The sequence below is a fragment of the Vombatus ursinus genome, unplaced genomic scaffold, assembly GCF_900497805.2.
Source record: "Vombatus ursinus unplaced genomic scaffold, bare-nosed wombat genome assembly UNPS02006874.1, whole genome shotgun sequence".
Taxonomy (NCBI): domain Eukaryota; kingdom Metazoa; phylum Chordata; class Mammalia; order Diprotodontia; family Vombatidae; genus Vombatus; species Vombatus ursinus.
This window is the reverse complement of record NW_020946652.1, coordinates 9,311,171-9,329,938: the sequence shown is the minus strand read 5'-3', so window position 1 is coordinate 9,329,938 and position 18,768 is coordinate 9,311,171. Positions and strand designations below refer to the sequence as shown.

Sequence of the window (18,768 nt, the reverse complement as noted above, 5' to 3'; positions counted from 1 at the left end):
GAAAGTGTAAGCTGGAGACAGCCAGCTCTGAAGGACACTTCCTCAGACTCAGGAACCTTGGTTAGGTGGTGCTCTGTATCAGTCTGAACACCCAGAGCAAGGGGTAGGGGGCATTAGGTGCCTGAAGCTGGGGCAATGGGAGGGGCAAGGGATGTGGTAAGAGCAGAGCCCTAGCTTGGCTTAGCCTACAACTGGCACCCAAGGCAGGGCCAGTGAAGGAGTCAAGGAAGTGTATGACCCTGCAGTGGCCCATTGCACAGCTGGGTAGGACAAGGCCTACCAGCAAGGGATGGGTGGATAGAGAGGCCATACTCTCCTCCCCAGCAGGTCTCTGAGTTCAGTGCATGGGACACCCTCTTGCTGATTATCATGCCCCACTCAGCCCCAGCTCTCCAGCTCCCCAGCCCTCCACATGCTTAGGAACCTCCTTTGACCTCAGTCTTGGCCAGACCCAATCAGAAATGTGGTGGTCTGTGTGTACATGGTGTGTGTGTGTGTGTGTGTGTGTGTAAAAGCACATGGAGGTCACTCCTCCCTGACCCCCCACCATCTGTGTTCCTACATATGAATCATCTGTGCAACACATGGGGTACTCATTCCAAGAAAATTAGAAAGAATCCCCCTCTGAAGCCTGATCCTAGTATGTACTTAATAAAGGCTTATTGATTGGTTAACTAAAAGCCAGACAGAGGTTCTAGATGTCATAGGGAGCCACTGAAGGAAGATGGGCTGGAGTGGGGAGAGCCCTGAGGCAGCCAGCCACCCATCAGCTATTGCAGTAATCCAGGTGTGAGGTAATGAGTGTCTGCACCAGGAGGGCAGTTTTGTGAATCGGGAGAATGGGGTGGGGCTGGGGAGATACGTCAAAATTATTGCGACAGTAGGGACAACAGATTTTACCAACAGATTAGATTGGAGGGGAGAACTGGGTGACACCAAGTTGTGAGCCTGGGGGACTGGGAGGATGGTGGTGCCATCCACAGTAATAAGAAAGTCTGGAAGAGGCAAGAGTTTGGGGGAAAGAGTGCTTTCAGTTTTGGACATTGTTAATCTTGAGATATCTACAAGGCATACAATTCAGTATGTTCTCCTGACTGATGTTAGGAGAGAGATTCAATGTGTATAGACTGACCTGGGAATCATCTGTACAGAGATGCTTGTTGAACCATTATGAGCTCACCAAGTGCAATAGTATGGAAGGGAAAGAGAAGAGGGTCAATGGAGTGTCCTTTGGAAACACCTAAAGTTAGTGGGAGTGACTTGGAAATGTCCCACAAAGGAAACTGTGAAGGGCTGGTGGTGGGGTAGAAACATCAGGGTCATGTAAACCCAGAAAAGAGAGAGCACCCAGGAGCATAGGGTTATTGACCATGTCAAAAACAGAAGGAAGAGGATTGAGAAAAGGCCATTGGGACTGGGGAGTTTGGAGAAAGCAGCTCCAGTTGCATGATGAGGCTGAAAGCCAGGTTCCAGAGGGTTTAGAAGAGAGTTGGAGGAGACGAGTGGAGGCATTGATTGAAAAGGGCTCTCTCAAGGAGTTTCCATGGAAGAGAGTTACTAATGGAAAAAACCCCTGGAGATTCTCCGAAAGAAAGAATTGGCTGAGACAAGTGGCTGACTTCTTTACTGGTCTAAGAATAATCATGGGCCAATCTTTAATTGAGCATTATCTTGATGTGTGTATGTTCATTAGGGAAATTGGTGCATAATTTTCTTTTTTTCATGTTATTTCAACCTCATTTTCAAATTACTACTGTATTTGTCTGATCAGAGGCATTGGGTAATGTCCTATCATTCTCTACATATGAATCATCTGTGCAACACATGGGGCACTTATTCCAAGAAAATTAGAAAGAATTCCCCTAAGAATTCCCATTGAAGAAATTATCCGTCATGACTAGGTAGGATGTATACCAGGCCATGCAAGGCTAGTTCAGTATCAGAAAGCACAGGAACAAAACCTGAACCTCATCTAGTGTCTGGCCACAGCATAGGCAAAATAACCGGGGACCACTGATGTTGGAACTGCTTTTGGAAAAAATTTTGGACCAATGATCGTTATGGGAAACGGGATAAAACCAAGAAGCTAAGAAGGCAAATGTGCCCAGAGGCAAGATGAAAGATAAACAGACCAGGGCATGGCTTGAGGACCCAAACGTATGGATGCAAGAAATGGGAAGGTGGCAGCTTGTCATATCTGGGTTTGCTTTTTATCAAGCTGGGGAATGGGCTGAGCTGTTAGCAAACAAAAAATAATGATTAGAAAGTCCCACTAAAAATACAAAGGAATTTACAACCACAATAGTGAATTTAAGCTCTGAAAATTTTAAAGCAAAAGTGTGGAACTGAACTAATTCCCCAAATATTGTTTTATTAAGCAAAAAAAAATATGAACCTTGTGAGTCCACAGCAAAGTGAGCCCTGACAACCAATCTTGCTCCCCTTGAGCAGCAGAAAGTCATGCCTTACTCTTGAGAAGGGAGATACTGGTGATGCTCTAAGTAAAGTGAGCCTGAAAAGATGAGATTCCTGTTGTGGTTTGCTGTTGCTTTGAAGGTAACTTTGGGTTACTTGGGACCACTGAGTAAACAGATAAGTCATTTATTAAGCATTAATGCGTAAAATGTTGCTAAGTGTTGGGGACATAGAGAGAAAAGTCAGGCAGTTGATGCCCTCAGGGAGACAAGACATGAGGATTTCAGCTACAAGTCAGTGGGGGGAAGTCCTCTGGTCCTTAGCAGGCAGCAGGAAAGCCTATGGTCAGGCTTCTTCCTTGATGCCTGATTAAAGTGCTAAAATCATATCAGTTTCTGATGTTGATTGGACAGGCCAAGGATTTGGGTGCCAGGGAATTTCTTTTCTGGGCCCTCTGCGGGAGCAGATAGTTCCCAGGTTATGTCTCCACAGGGGCCCAGGTTATGTCTCAACAGGAGCTGCTTCCCAGGACCATGGCTACATGTCCTGGGCTGGAAGCCTGGCTCTTCCCAAGGCTCTTAGGCTCCACGTTCTAAGCTATCCTTATCAAGGTCTGGAGGAGAGACGGTGGTCAAGGTGGTGGTGGTGGTGGTTCAGCTTGCCTGACATATACCACCTCCCCTGCTTTCGCTAGGCTGGTTGCCAGTCCCATCAGTGGCGGTTGGTGGGGATGGCTGGCCCTTCCAGCTCTGGGTGTATGACCTTATAATCCTCAATCACTTTCCCTCCTTTGCCTCAGTTTTCTCAACAATAAAATGGGCCCTTAAGATTCCTTCCAAGTCTAGAGCTCTGATCCATGTTTCTAGATGTTCTCTTGGTGGAATCTACAAGGACCTGCTCAGTGGCACAAACAGGAGAGAAGAGATCAGTCAAAAAGAACCATAGTAGAATACTAGAATAAAACCCCTTGAGGCCATGGTCTTTGGCATTTACCACCACACTTGGGACAGAGTAAGCACCTACTAAATGCTGCTCCATCCATCCATCCATCCTTCCACCCATCCATCCACTCATCCATCCATCCAATCCTCCATCCATCCACCCATCCACCCATCCACCCATCCATCCATCCATCCTTCCATCCATCCATCCATCCACCCACCCATCCATCCATCCATTCATTCACAATGATAGCAATAACAGTACCTTTCTTCTAAACTTTTTAAACACTTAAAAAACATTTTCCTTCCAACAACCCTGCAAAGAATATGTTATAAGTAACATTATTGTCGTTCATCCTTTTTTCTCAAAGAGGGCCAATGATGTCAGGAGAGTGATGTCTTGACTTGCAAGTGAATTGGATTTAAGTGAGTTAGAGCTCTGCAAAGTCATCAGCCACACTCTCTCCTATAGAGTCATTGGAGTCCAGTGGCAAAACTAAGGTCAAGACGACTGGTGATGGCTCCCACAAGTAACATTATGCCCATTTTTCAAATGAGGAAAATGAAACCTGGAGATGTCAGGTGATTTGTCAGGTATTTATTTGGTAGCAGAACTAGAAGGGAAACCCAGGTGTCCTGGCTCCTGACCCAAAATCCTAATTCCATTCCACTGGACTGCAGAGAGGTACATGAGTTGATGCAGAGTGAAGTAAGCAGACCCAGGAAAATGGAAATAGCTTCCAAAATAAAGCCGAAAGCTGTAATATTATAGTGATCAAAGCCTGGCTCCTGAGCAGAGATGGGAGCATATACACCCCTCCCTTCTTTGCAGAGATGCTAAAATCCTCCATCATTAGGAGGCAGGAAAATCCTTTTAGGAGGGTTGACTGCACAGCTCCATGGATTCTGGACTTCCAGCGAAGGCTTCACCACAGCCCAGAAGGCCAGACCGGAGTCTGAAGAGATTCCAGAAGCATCTCACTCCCTTTCTCCTTGGCAGCATCACCGACCAGGGGCAATGCAAGCTTAGTTTGAGGACCTTCAGAGAAGGGGAGCCCACTGCCTCCTGAGGCAGCCCTTACCACTGTGGGATGGCTCTATGTATCAGGAAGTCCTTCTTGATAATCAGTTCTAAGGACTGGAGCCTGAAAGAATGAGTGACAGCTCTCATCTCCTCTCCAGCCTTCTCTAGAAAAAGAAATTGAAGGCATTAGAATAGGCAAAGAAGAAACAAAGCTATCACTCTTTGCAGATGACTTGATGATATAGTTAGAGAATCCTAGAGAATCAAGTAAAAAACTACTGGCAAAGTTACAGGCTACAAAATAAACCCACATAAATCATCAGCATTTCTATATATTACCAACAAAGCCCAACGCAAGAGATAGAAAGAGAAATTCCATTTAAACTTACTGTAGACATTATAAAATATTTAGGAGTGTACCTCCCAAAACAAGCCCAGAAACTCTATGAACACAGTTACATAACACTTTTCACACAAATAAAGTCAGATCTAAGTAATTGGAAAAACCTCAGTTGCTCATGGGTAGGCCGGGCTAATATAATAAAAATGACGATTCTCCCTAAGCTAATTTACTTATTCAGTGCCATACCAATCGAACTACCAACAATTATTTTATAGATTTAGAAAAAATAATAACAAGATTCATTTGGAAGAACAAAAGGTCCAGAATACCAAGGGAACTAATGAAAAGAAATGCAGGGGAAGGCGGCCTAGCCATTCCAGATCTTAAATTGTATTATAAAGCAGCAGTCATCAAAACTACTTGGTACTGGCTAAGAAATAGAGTGGTGGATCAGTGGAATAGGTTAAATATGCAAGACACAGTAGTCAATGACTATAGTAATACCTTATTTGATAAACCCAAAGACCCCAGCTTCTGGGATAAGAACTCACTCTTTGACAAAAAGTGCTGGGAAAACTAGAAAAGAGTATGGCAGAAACTAGGCGTAGACCAAATCTCATGCCATATACCCTCCAGCCTTCTCTTCAACCAGTCTTCACTCAAGGGGACTCAAGGCCCCTCACCCTCCTTTCATTTGGTTGATGATAAGCCCATTGAGCTGGTTCATTGGTGCCTAGATCTTGGACATATATGGAATGTGGGCAATGAACAAGGCCCAGAACTGAGCTGCAGGAGGAAGACAGGAGACTGAATTGTGTCTGGGAAATGTTAACTTTCTCTGAGTGACCCCAGACTTCTCTGTGAAATGAAGGGTCTCCCTCTTTTAAAAGGAACAACAGGCTTCTGGACATGCTTCGTGGCTGCTGCCCACAGAACAGCCCCACATCCATCCAGGAGTCTCCAGGGAGGTGTGGGAGAGAGCTGTAAAGTGGGCAGCCTGAGGGCTCGTTGTCTCCAGAGGGGTCATGGCCAATTTGTCCCCATCAAGGCCTTTCACAATAGCAAAAACACCACCGGCAGCAAGGACGGACACCACCAAGCCCCGGTACAACAGCCCCCCTTGATTCTGACCTGGCTGGGAGCAAGTACAGACTCATTCATTCTCCCCCTTTGCAAAGACCCCCAGACACAGAGATCACGAGCTGCTGAGGTCATGCAGCCATCATATGAGTGGAAACCAAGTCCTCTGCCTGGAGGGCCCTGCCCAAGAGCAAAAGACCATGTGCGCTGTCCACAAGACTCCCCCCAGGGCCAGGCCTGCCTGGCTATGGACATCTCCCAGGGAGGGCTTCAGGGCCTCTCATGGGGTCTGGGGGGTGTTGTCCTTGGTTGGCTCTGAGGGACTGTGGGTGGGGAGTAAGGGGACCTTGACCTTCCCCTGACTCTACTGTTCTCCTCTCTTCTGCTCCAGAGTGGCCTGACTTTGTCAACAGCTATGCATCCTGGTGGTCATCCCATGTCCTGGACTGGCTCAAGTATGGCAAACGGCTCTTGGTTATCCACTATGAGGACCTGCGCCGCAGCCTCCTCCCTAAGCTGAGGGAGATGGTGGCTTTCCTGAATGTGTCAGTAACAGAGGAGAGGCTTCTGTGTGTGGAGAGCAACAGGGAGGGAAGCTTTCGGAGGCTTGGTGGGCAGCCCAGAGAGCCCGAGCAAGCCTTCACAGCCGAGATGAAGGCGCTCATCGATGGTTACATCCGGACTGTGGACCAGGCTCTGAGGGAGAGGAACTGGACTGGCCTGCCCAGCGAGTATGTGCCCAGATGATGGAGCCTTGGCATGCGGCCCCGGCACCATCTCCCTCTCTTTGGTCTGCCACTCATGCGCAGAAGCACATGTGACCACACTCACATACACATACACACTCAAACATATTCATTCGCTCACACATACACACACACTCTCCCTCACATATACATGCAAACTCACCAACACACACTTACATACCCTCCTACACATTCACACACTTATAAACATGCACTCACACACGTTCATTCACATACACACATACTCCCTCATAGCATATGCACATACCCTCACGCTCTCACACACACACTCTCCCTCACACATGCACACTCACACATTTACACATGCTCTCATTCACACAAATGCACTCAAACACACACACACACACACACACACACACACACACACACCCCACACACACACTTATATATACAGTGGCTTTCAGAAGCCCATAGGTTTACAGCCCCAGTGCCTTGCTGGGGTCGACCGAGGAAGGCAGTTTTCCCGAACTCTGAGAGGCTCCCCGGGACACTCCCTAATTGTGCCAAAAGCTGGAATCTGAACATGAGGTCACAAACTGAGGCCCAGCCTGCTTTGGGGGGGTGAACCATGGAAGGGCTGGGGCTCCTGAGCAGCTATGATGACCAGCATGGGCTGTTAGATCCAGAGAGAGTTGTCCCCTTGCAGGTGCTCAGTTCTGCAGAATGGAATTGATTGTCATACTCCACAAGTCACCCTTGCCCAAACAAACATGCTGGCCGTGTCTTGGAGAGCCCCCTCCTTCAGGATGGCTTCAGTTTCCCTGTTCAGGCTCCCCAGAATCTCTGCTCAAGGGATTTCCCTTTGGGTCTTGGGGGATGAGCAGAGAGGAAAGGAGGCAGCACCCAGAAGTTGGACCCAGCAGCCCTTGTACCGGTGACTGTGGAGCCCTGCTGAAGGGTTCCTGAGATATGGCTGGGCTTCAGATGGGAGACACCCGCATGGGAGGCTGGTAACTTCCCTGGGGAAACCTGGATATAGGGGTGGGGAGAAGGCAGTCAGGCCACTGCTCCTAGGCACCTCAGGGAGCACAGAGAGGGGTCATCAGTGCCTGCACTTGGCTTGTGGACACTACCAGCTACCAAAAGAGGGTCCTGGTCCAGTTCCTTGGGAAAATGGGATGGTTGGATCTGTTCTGTGTCTCTGTGTAATAACTTGGCCTTTCTGGGTCTGCCTACATTCTCGGTGTGTGTCTGTCTATCTCTGCCTGACACTCCCCGCATCCTCCCTGCCAGCTGTTTTTGGTTCTCTGTGCACTGGGGATCCTGAGAATATAGCTTGTATATGGCTTCTGCCAGTGAAGAATGCTGGGTTGAGAAAAATGACCTGAACCAGTCAATAGGTACTAAGCATGTATTAGCACTTACAGTGTTCCAGGCACTGTACTTAGTACAGAAGACATAAGGAAAGGCAAAAGACGGTCCCTGCCCCCAAGGTGCTCACAGCAGACTGGCCCTGGTCGAAGGGAAAGTCCCACTCTGCAATTTCTTTAGAACTCAGCCCCACCTATGCATCTTCTAAAAAATAAGGGTGGCCCCAAAGTAGACTAGACAGCTGAGGAGTCAGGGAGGGCCTTGCCTGGGGCTGGAGCACTGCTTGTTTGGGAGGTTACACAAAGGATTTGGGGAGATGTCAGAGTGCTCTCAGAGCTTGGAGATTCAATCATTTCCATAAGGCTCTGAGTCTCTGCTCCTACCCAAGACTCAACGAGATGTCCAGAGGCACACATGATGGTCATAAATTTTTAGGGGCAACCAGGAGGTGAGGGAAGGGGGGAGAAAGGAGGTGTCTTAATGCCTTCTGGTCTCAGTGAGCCACACCAACTCCTCCTGGAGGGAGGCCAGTGTGAGCTCAGGGGATGGGGATGACTCCTTCCAGTGGCCTGCTATTTGTCTCACCTGGGCCATTCCTCTAAATCCCTGAGTGGTCATGGAGAATTGATCCCCATTGAGATAATTTTCCTTCCTGTAGTGGTCTGTGGCTTCCAAAGCTCTTTCCTCCCAGTAATCCTGGTAGGTTATACAGCTACCATCTTCCACATTTTACAGATGAGGAAACTGAGGATCAGGGAATCCACATGGTTAAAGCCATGACCACATGGGTAAGCTTTGACCTCAGGCCCTGTGATGCTAAGTTTAGAGCTGGACAGTCCCACATCGTTTGTGAAAGTTAGCTCCCTGTCAAAGTGAAGTTCTGAAGTTCTGACCCAGCTCTCGGAGAGTGAACTCTGATGCTAAGCATGAATGCCCCTTCTAGGCATGCGAGCTCTGCTGCTTGCAGTGGCTGTTTCTGGAGCCAGTGGGAATCCTTCTCTTGCCATTCTCATGCCCCATCTGCTTCTGCTCTTCTCCTTAGACCTGATTGTTGATGGCTTTGAGCAGGGGCCTGGACAGTGCCCCTCCCCAAGGTGGCCCTTAGTGGCCCTGTCCCTCCACTTGTTGGGGAGATCCAAGGTTTAATGCTAAGGGAATTTGGGGGCTCTTCTGGCCTCCTCATTTCAGAAAGTGTTCTGTATTGGTTAGACTAAGCTGGGAATTGATGAGAGTCTTTGGCTTCCCTTTTCTCTGTTTTCCACTGTTTTTTAATGAAAAACTCTTTAAAGCAGGTTGAGTCAGGGCCACCTTGTGTCACACAATGTCTTCCCGTCCCATTTCTCTTTTCTTCTTTGGGATCTGTTTTCTCTTTTACTCTAGGTTTGTTTTTGGCTTCTGTGACCTATGTAATGGACAAAAGCACAAGATGACCCTGTGCTGGGTCACCCTTTCTATATTTGTGCTGATGGGGGATGGGAAAGGGCTTTGCTAGGAATCAGAGTCCTTCAACTCTATGTAAATAATACATAGCTTGTGGGGTCCTCTAGACGAGGCTTCTGGCCAACAACCAATGAGATACTAGGAGCAGTAGAAGCCTGCCTGTGCAATAGCTAAGAGGGAGCCAGGTGTGCATGTGTACTCCTCAGAGTGGCCAGTGAGGGAGCTGGTAAAGCCAGCTTCCTCAGACGCTCCCTGTACACTTACAGGGCATACGGTTACCTTGCCTAGAAGTGCTCATGATGAAGGTGACTGTGGACATCCATGAAGCTAGTTTTAGCTTTCATGCTGTTCAATGGTTCATAGCAAAGAATCTGCAAAGAATTCACAAAGATCCTTCAGACAAAATCAGCTTAGTTTGATCATTGGGGTCTTCTCTGTGAACATGGGCACAGGTAAGGTTTAGTTCAAAATCAAATGATGAAAGCAGCCAAAGACTTTTTTGTGACTGATTCCCAAATGTCTGACTTGTATATCATGTCTATATTCAGAGTTGGACTTGGTAAGCACAGAATGACTTCATAAAAGCAGAATTGACTTTGTTTTCATAGAGAAGAAGTCAGCAGTGGCAGATGTAGTGATCATTTCGGAATTCATTGTCTTCACGCAGACTGGTTAGAGCCAAGATTGGTGTTCACTATCTACCATGTTAGTGGAGTCTCTAACCTATGAGCTTTGAAAAGTGAAATTAGAGTTAGAAATGGCATGGCTTCAGCATTGTGAAGGAGGGTGGCTCCCTTGGGCAGCTCAAGTATGAATGTAGGGCAACCTCGGAAATGGTGCTGCACATGTAGGCAGCATGCCCTTGTCCCAGGATCATAGGGCTTAGAGCTGAGAGAGACCTCAGTAGCCTCTAGACCAGACTATACCCAAAAGGAATATATCCAACAAGGAGGAGGAATGATCACTGACTGCCCAAGGCAGCCCGCTCCCCCTTGGGACAGTTCAAATTGTAAAGGTTTTTCTTGACTTTGAGACTTAAGTCAATCTCTTTGAATTGTCCAGCTCCAGTGCTCTGCCCTGTGGGGCCAAACAGAGCACCTTAAATCACTCTTCCGTATGACAGTCCTTCAGATCTTGAAAACAGATCTTATAGAAATAGTTATTACAATCATTGGTAGCAGTGTAGAAAATAGACTAATGAATGAACCACAGGTTCCCAGGCTTGAGGACTCTGGGTTACAAGTGTGGATTGCACCTGGTGGTCTGCAAGTTCCCTCCTACCTCCAAAATTCAGGGATTCTGGGATCTCCCAGAAATAAACAGCTTCAGTGGTCATCTAGTCCAATCCATCACACCCCAAGCCAAAATCTCCTCTACCATCTGTCCAGCTAGGGTCCATCCAGATTCTCAGCCTGCCCATCTCCTTGACCCTTTGAACAGATCTAATAGAAGATGTTTCTACAAGTCAAGCCTAAATCGGCACCTTTGCATCATCTCCCATGTTCCCTGCTTTCTGAGACCAAACCATGCAAATGTAATCTCTCTTAAATGTGGTGGCCTGCCAAGTACTTGAAAAGAGCTGTCATGTTCCCCCAGGCCTTTTCTTCTTCAGGCTCCACATGCCCAGTCCATTCACCCAATCCTTGAATGGCCCAATCTACAGGCCCTTCTCCTTCATGACTACCCTTCCCTGAATGTACTTCAGTTAATCAAGGTCCCTCCTAAAATGCATCAGCCTTGATGAAACCCAAATGTGTCCTCTTCAGGACTGGTAGCCTGGGACCATCTTCCCATTGAGGCCCAGTGTCTCCTTAATGCAGCTTAAAGTTGCCTTATTTCACTCCCTCTTTCCTTTCTTACATGAAGCATATTGCCAGCTCTAGAATACTACATAAACATCAGTTATTCAAATGTCATTGTCCATGGCAGAGGAGACAGAAGCAAAATAGAATTTGAATCATTCCACTTTTCATTGTCACTTATTGTCATCCCATCGACCCCAAGCTGGGATCTTGTCTCCTTTATGATGTTTTCCTCCCAAGATAGCTTTAAAAACCACAACAAGACAGTCACCAAGAACATCAGCCTCAACTCATCTGGCCTTTAGCATCTGGGAGACTGTTCTTACAAGGCCATGCTAATTGAGTGTATTCATCCTTTGTTACTAGCCCTTGCCGCTGCCTGTGCAAAGTTTTTCAAAATCCACCTGGATGATAAGTTCCCTGTGCATCCCCATTTGTCCCTTCCAGTGACTATGCTCTTCCCTCTTCCCTGGAAGGGTTCTTGGTGCCTTCAGAATTTCATTCTCAAGAGTTTGCCATCTCTCCTGTACTTATTTCTCCTATAAAATTTTAATTCTTGAGATCTTTCCTTGCACCTTATGGAAAGGGTACTCTAAATGTCTTCTCCTATGTATGGACATGAGTTCTGGGTCAATATTTAGTCTTGCCATTTTTGGTGGTGGTTGGTGGGGACAGCCTGGATCTGTAATTGAATCAGCACAGGGAATGCCTGGAGAGTAAATACCTGGCACTCTTCCAGACTGGGAAAGTAAGAGGTTAAATGACTTGCCCAGAGTCACATGGCTAAGATGTATCAGAGACAGGATTTGAAGGCAGGTCTTCCTGACCCTGAGGACTGCTCTCTAGCCACTTCCCCAGGGTTGCCTCTGCCAGCACCTGCCCATGATTAAGTGTGGACCACAAAGCTGGTGCAGGCAGAAGAGTGGGAAGGAAGAGTGATGCTGGAGCTTGACCCAGCCAATATTTCATCTGAGTGGCCTCTTCTGGCAGTGATGGAAGCTTCCCAAGTGGGGGATTCAATTCATTTTGAGGATGCATCATAAGTTTTATTAGCATTTGCTGCCAAAATGCCTTTTGCTGCTTCTGTGTTAATTACTCAAAACCATTTACAGTTGACCCATGAGAGCCAGCCAGATTAACCTTCTGGTCCTCTTCTATATGGGCACCTTGTCTAGGGCACCTGGTCTCCTTCCAGATGCCCACCTGGCATGTTTGGGAACATGTCTGCTCTGCATCATCAGAAGAAGGGAAGATGGAAAGTGGGGGCCCAACTGAGAGAGAAGAGAGGCCTGGGGTTCTGACCCCAAGCAACCACAGGAAATGCACAACCTTTGGTTTTCCCAGATCTCAGGGAGTAGCGCTGGTCTTTGGTAGAACCGCCCCCCTTTAAGCAGGGCAATTCTGTATATATGTTGGCTATATGTGTGCATGTGTGTGTATGTGTGTGTGCATATATACATATATGTGTATATATATATACCTATACATATATATGTATATTGTGATATGTTCCTGTGAGTTCACCTGTATATGTGCTTTACCACCTGGGATCACTGAAATTCAGAGTATTTTGATCCCAGGGTCACTGGGGCCTATAATCCCTGCAAACCATACTGAAAAAATGTGTCCCCACTTCACTCAACTGTTAGCTGCTGCTTCATGCACAGGCAGGCCCCAAACCCAGATACAGGGCAATTTTCTTTTGCCAGTATCCCAGAAGGGTAGTCAGGAATGGAGTATGTCCTCCCTATCCCTAGCCTCAGTCCATTTTCCAGGAGAAGAGGGGCTTGGGGCCATCCATATTGACTGTTCAGTCAGGTGGCTATCTATGTTGGACTCTGTGATGGCAAATTAACACAAACAATTCTTTGCTTTCATAGATGTGTGTGTGTGTGTGTGTGTGTGTTTATGTTGAATGTGGAGAGATAGATAGAGACAGAGAGAGACAGGCAAAAAAAATAGACAGACATAGAAAATATCCTGGGACAAGAAAGCACTATAAGGACCCCCTCCATGGACATTCTTTCTGGATCAGTCTTTAGTCATGATATTTTGGGTGGTGGGTGCAATACCAATAGTCTAGAGAATAAGTGGAGGGGAAACTCTTTGACTTTGTGTAACCAAGTCTATTATGACATCTTTAACCAGCTCCAGAATGATAAGTGATTCAGTGGCTTATAAATTATTATGTCACAGTGGGGGACCTGGGACCACATTCCTGGATCAGTGAAGTCAGGGATAAGGCTGTGGCCAAAGAGGGGGGGACCCAGGTCATCATCCCTTCAAGTCAGAAGCTCTCTGGATGACCCTCAGAGTGTCCCCACTTTCAGCCTCAATTTCCTTCTCTGTACCTTTTATATCATTTACAACTTGTTTATTCTAGATTTCTGTGATCACCTCTCTATTTCCTCCCTCTCCTTCCACTGACATTAATAAAGGCCTGCAGCCAGAAGGGACTCCCTAGAGTGACCTGGCTTGGGTCCCTCTCTCAGTACAAGTACCAGGAAGACTAGAAGCCATGCCTGGCCCTCTTCTTTAGACCCTATGACATGGGGGGGCTTGGACTGGGATCCCACCCATGATGCCATGACCTTAAGTCTTGCCTAGATCCCCATACTGCAGTTTAAATGGTCCATTTAAGGAAATTTGAGGAAAGCTGTCTCTCTCCCACAAACCTTCTCCACTGTGGATAAAATGAAACCTCCATAAAACAGTCCTTTTCTTGAAGAAATGTTGACTGGTGTGGCCAGAGAGGTACATTCATGTGGAATTCATAACTTATATTTCCCTTTCCCATACTCCTTATTCCCTTCAGGAAATAAAGTCTCAGGTCTTGACCATCCCAGGAAACAAGGACATATATGTTTACAAGAAATAGCACCAAGCCCAGGGTCTTAAACATACTAGACACTCAATAAATGTTTTATGAATGAATTAATGAGTGGTGGGTGGGTGGATATAGGGATAAAGGGATGGATGGAGGGATGGGCACATGGATGAAAAACCAGGTTCATTCACATTTGCTTTTTAAAGGACTAGGAAGGTATGGTTCCTAAACCTTCTTCCTTCTCTATGGACCATATCAACACAGAATCTGATTGAAAAATACCTGATTGAATTTCCTCCTACAGATTTTTAGAGGACAGCCTTGGGGGCTAAATTTCACTATTGTGCTTTCCTTTCCCAAGCCAGATAGAGGGTATAAATCCGCATTGGTCCAGAGTCACACTAAATAAGGTTCTATCTAGGTCACTGGAGATGTCTGGTGGCAACAGGGCCTAATAACCAAGACAACTTCAGCCATCCAGTTGCTCCCCCCTCCCCCACCTTAGCCACTATGGCTTCTGGCTTCAGTCTGGATAGATGTGCTCAGCCTCTCACCTTCTCACCCCTGTCCAGCTGAATCTGTATATGGCCCCGCCACTGCTGCCAACTTTATTAACAGTGGAAGGGAAGAAAGGAAATTGGTATTTTTATAGAGGCAGGGAGAGGAGAGGAGAGGGAGGAGAGGAGAGGAGAGGAGAGGGGAGAGAGAGAGAGAGAGAGAGAGAGAGAGAGAGAGAGAGAGAGAGAATGAGAATCATTTTTGTTCCCTGTTCAGATTAAGGCAGCTGCCCCTCCTCCCGGGATCCTTCCCATCACCTGCTCAGTCTCAGGTTGGAGGGATGCTGCCCCATCATCTCTCAGCCATGCTTTTGCCAGAGCACCTCCTATTTTTCACAGGAATCTTCCCTGATTGCTCACAGCATGCTCACTTTGACCAAAACAGAGGAAAGGGAGGCAGGGCAGGAGGGAGGGTCTTCCTGTTTTCACATCCCTTCATAGGCCTAGGACAGCTCACTGGGATGCTTCTCTTGTCCTGGGGGCAGGCTGACATCTGGTGCAGTCAATCTACCTAAAACTTTCTAGGCAATGACTTCACATTGCACTGACCTGGGAAATCAAACCAGCCTTGCTATTCCCTCATTCCCATCGGCTCTTCCAGTCACCTTCCATGATAATGCTTTTCCCTCCTAAGCACTTTGTTCAGTTGCTAGTTTCCATTGAGATCCTGTCTCCATTAATGTCCAAGCCCTTCTCCTCTGGGGCCACTTTACCCTTCAGGGCTGGCTTTCCTGGGGGAAGGCTGACATTTGATCCTCCTCTCTGGGATTGTCTATGTCTTTCAATGGAATGGACAGGGTAGATGACCAGGCATAGTGCTTGGAGTCAGTGTGATTTCATTCCTTATCATTGACTTCTGACCTTGGAATCTCCTCTTTAAGAGATTCCCTGGTTAGCTTCACTCCCTTTATTAGCATTTAATTAAGGTAAATGAAGGTATAGTCAGATGCACAAATTCTATCAGGGAGGTGATTCCATTCTTCCTTGGACCCCAGTCTAACACCCCCAGTCTCCCTCATATTCCAAATCCAGGAAACCTTAGATCCCCAAACTGGATTCTCTCTCATGAAAGGCTTCCATGTGTGGGGAGTGTTAGGGAGGCGTTATGTGGGGTTGGGTCATTGGGCATGGTGAGGTGAAAAGAGTCACTGCCTCAGAGGGGATGTCTTGTCACTGACTAGCTGGATGACCTTGGAGAAATCATTTAACTTTTAAGCCTCAGTTTATCTTACTTTATAATGGAACTACCAGCATCCACCTCACAGGGATGTAGTGAGGATCAGTTGAAACTGTCTGTCAGATACTTAGCTTGGCTTGAAAGTGATAGAAAGTTTGTAAGGTTTCACCCAGGCTGAACAGAGGAACAGCTCAAAACCAGCTCTTGGATTGTGATCGTTGACTGTCCCTAGGCCACAGGAAGCAGGGTGTGGCTTTCTGACATAGCTGTGGAATGTGTGGCAACTCTGAAAAGAATGGGGGGGTGGTGCTTAGGTGCACCTGCACATGTGAGGGATTAGGGAGAGGAAGAGAACATGGGACCAGAAAGTGTAAATTCATGCTTGGAGGGGGGAGGCTTAGGCATGGATCCCCCAGAAGCACCCAAGCCCTGGGCTGTGGGGACTGGAGAAGGCCACGGCCTCCACTGAGACCTCATGGGCCCATTGAGTGCTGGTCCTCTTGGAGCATGCTTAGTATTTCTCTGAGCAAGGAGGATGAGTGACCCAGAACAGATCTGAAGTCTGAGCCCATGAGCCCCTCGTCCTTATGGTCTCTGCTCAAAGCGCAGCCATCAGAACCATGCTTGGGGTATGCTTGAGGTGGGTGGGTGAGGGATTCTGGATCTGGAACTGCAAGGTCATTCCTAATGGCTTCCAGCTTCAGCCACGTTGTCATTCCCCTGCAGAGCCGACCTGTCTGACTTGATCATGTTTTGTTCCTGAGGAGGTCAGGAAGGCCTCTGATAATGAAGAAAGCATGTTGTCTGTAGGAGACATCTGTATTCTAGCTCCAGGAAGGGTGTGATCCTGGCTCTGATGGGAGCTGTTGGAGATGTCCTTCTCTCTCCCCCCCCACCCCTGCCCCTCCAGCATCTCATTCTTCTTCAATCATGTTGTCCTGTTTTTTTTCCTGATTTGATGTGTTCTCTGGGTGCCCTTTGTCTGGGCTCCTTCTTGCTGAGTGCCCAGGCTGGCAGAGCCAGCAGAGGCAGGGCTAGAAGGATGCCTACAGGTAGCTGCCCTTCATGGCAGCCTCTCCTGGCCTGAGAAGGAGAAAACAAGACCTGCAGCTGTTTGGAGGAGGGCAGGGACACTGCTCCTGCCACAGCCTGACTGTACAGCCAGCAGAAAGGACTAGACCCAGCCTAGGGACTTAGTCCAGGGGGATGACACAAGGCGTGGCCAGCTGCCCAGGGCCAGCATCCATGTTTTAGGGCCAGTGGCATTTCCCACGGAGGCTTTCTTTTTGAATAGCTTTGTAGCAAAAGTGCTATTTTAATAAAGATTCCTGGCGAATTCATTGAGATGTCTCCCTATTTATTGCTAAAATTTCAAAAGGTTCTATTTTAAAACACAGAGCTATTAGAAAAAAATAAGAAATGGAAAAGACGCACACCATTTTTTTCTGACCATAGCCCCTCTACAACAGGGACAGGGGTGGGGGAGGGAGTGGTTGAAAGTCTGTGTTCATCTTGGTACCCTCTGGTAGAAGGACCGAGGTTCCTTATGGGAAGTTCCTAACCCCAGTGACATCTTCGGTCCAAACAATCAAGAAATCCCATCAACCTCTTCTCTGGCTGCAGATAATGTCGCTCCCCACTCTCATAAATGGGGAGTCATCCCTCCCCCAAGCCCCAGCAAGAAGCCAGTAAGAAAAGGATGAGGATGGGAGTGGGGGATGGGCTGGAGATCAGAGGTTGGACTTCAGGATGCCCAGATCCCACCCTGTCAGAGACGTTCCTTCCTATGGTGTTCACATTAACCTTCTTTCTCCTTGGATGCCTCAGTCTAGGAGTGGACAGACTCTGGATGTCTCTCCGGTCCTCAGCCCTACCTATTGGCTTCTTTTCACACTGGAGGCCAGGGATCATAACCTGGAGAGGGTGGCCCTGGATAGTCGCTGACTCCATCAGAGGCCCTTGTGAGGTTTATGAAGGCTTTGCTGGGCCAGTGTCTGGGGGGAACGAGATCTCAATTCAGCACCTCTATGGAGGTCAAGAGCAGAAGGGGAGGAAGACCAGAGCATGGGACATAGGAAGCCCAAGAGAGAGGTGTGGGTGGAGGGGGGGCGTCACGGGCGTCAATGTTAAGGTGATGGCAACCCCTCGGTACCTTTGAAAACAAGCCTCCGAGTGCTGCCTGATGTTGTCTCCTGTTCTCATTCCTGTGCAAAATCTAGATTTCAGTCTCATCTCTTGGGCTTTTCCAGTCTCCTTCGCCACAGGTCTCCAGGAAGGAATTCCTAACTCGGTCCAGCCTTAGCACATCCTGTGGAAGCTTGATAAGTGATCCGTGGAGCCTGATGTCTCCACTCCCGAGCACATCAGAGCCTGCAGAGCCATGGATAGGGCAGCCCTGCACAACTTGGCTCTTTGAAGCTGCAGGCTGGCAGGGTCCCCCACCCATAGGGCCCAACTTCATCCCTGTGGGACAACATGCTTTCTCCCTGATTCCTGGCTGTACAGTAACTGTGGGTGAGAGAGACAGACTTTAGTAGTAATTCATTTCAGTGTGGGCTCTCAAACCTCAATTTATCTTTGTTGCTGCCAATGTTTGGATTAATCTGTGGCTCTGTGTCTCACTGCTGTGAGGCCCAGAAGGATCAGAGGGAATTGATATACACAAGGAACTGAATTTCAATTAATGCAAGCTTGTTGCTAATTTTCTAACATATAACCAAGAAACATTCTAATTCATTACTATTTTGTCATCGCTGTCCTCCAGAGGAAACTCTTCTGCGTATTCAGTTTTCTTGAAGCCTTATTCATCAGCTAGAGACTGGATCCTCCTCCCTCCACTACATCAGGAAATGAGGCCCTGCTCTGCTGTCCTCTCCAGGACTCCCAAGGTCTGTCAGGATACTAATTGCTAAGGTTGGCTGCCTGCTTGGACACCATCTGGGTCTCCACTGCATCATCTGTGGGCTGCTAATGACTCACCTAGCCCTAAAGGAAAGAAGGAATGAAGGAGGGAGGAAGAAGCTGGAGAGAAAGGAAAGAAGGAAGGAAGGAAGGAAGGAAGGAAGGAAGGAAGGAAGGAAGGAA

General features: G+C 47.6%; 1 protein-coding gene across 1 annotated transcript in view; it reads left to right on the top strand.

The window, feature by feature from the left end:
- WSCD1 (WSC domain containing 1) overlaps nt 1–6,750 on the top strand; it is a 44,276-nt gene extending 37,526 nt beyond the window's left edge. The window contains exon 8 of the mRNA XM_027848910.1: nt 6,195–6,750. Coding sequence (XP_027704711.1) covers nt 6,195–6,550 — 356 coding nt within the window. The 3' untranslated portion in view covers nt 6,551–6,750. The remainder of the gene's footprint in view (nt 1–6,194) is intronic.
- Nucleotides 6,751–18,768: the final 12,018 nt, after the last annotated feature.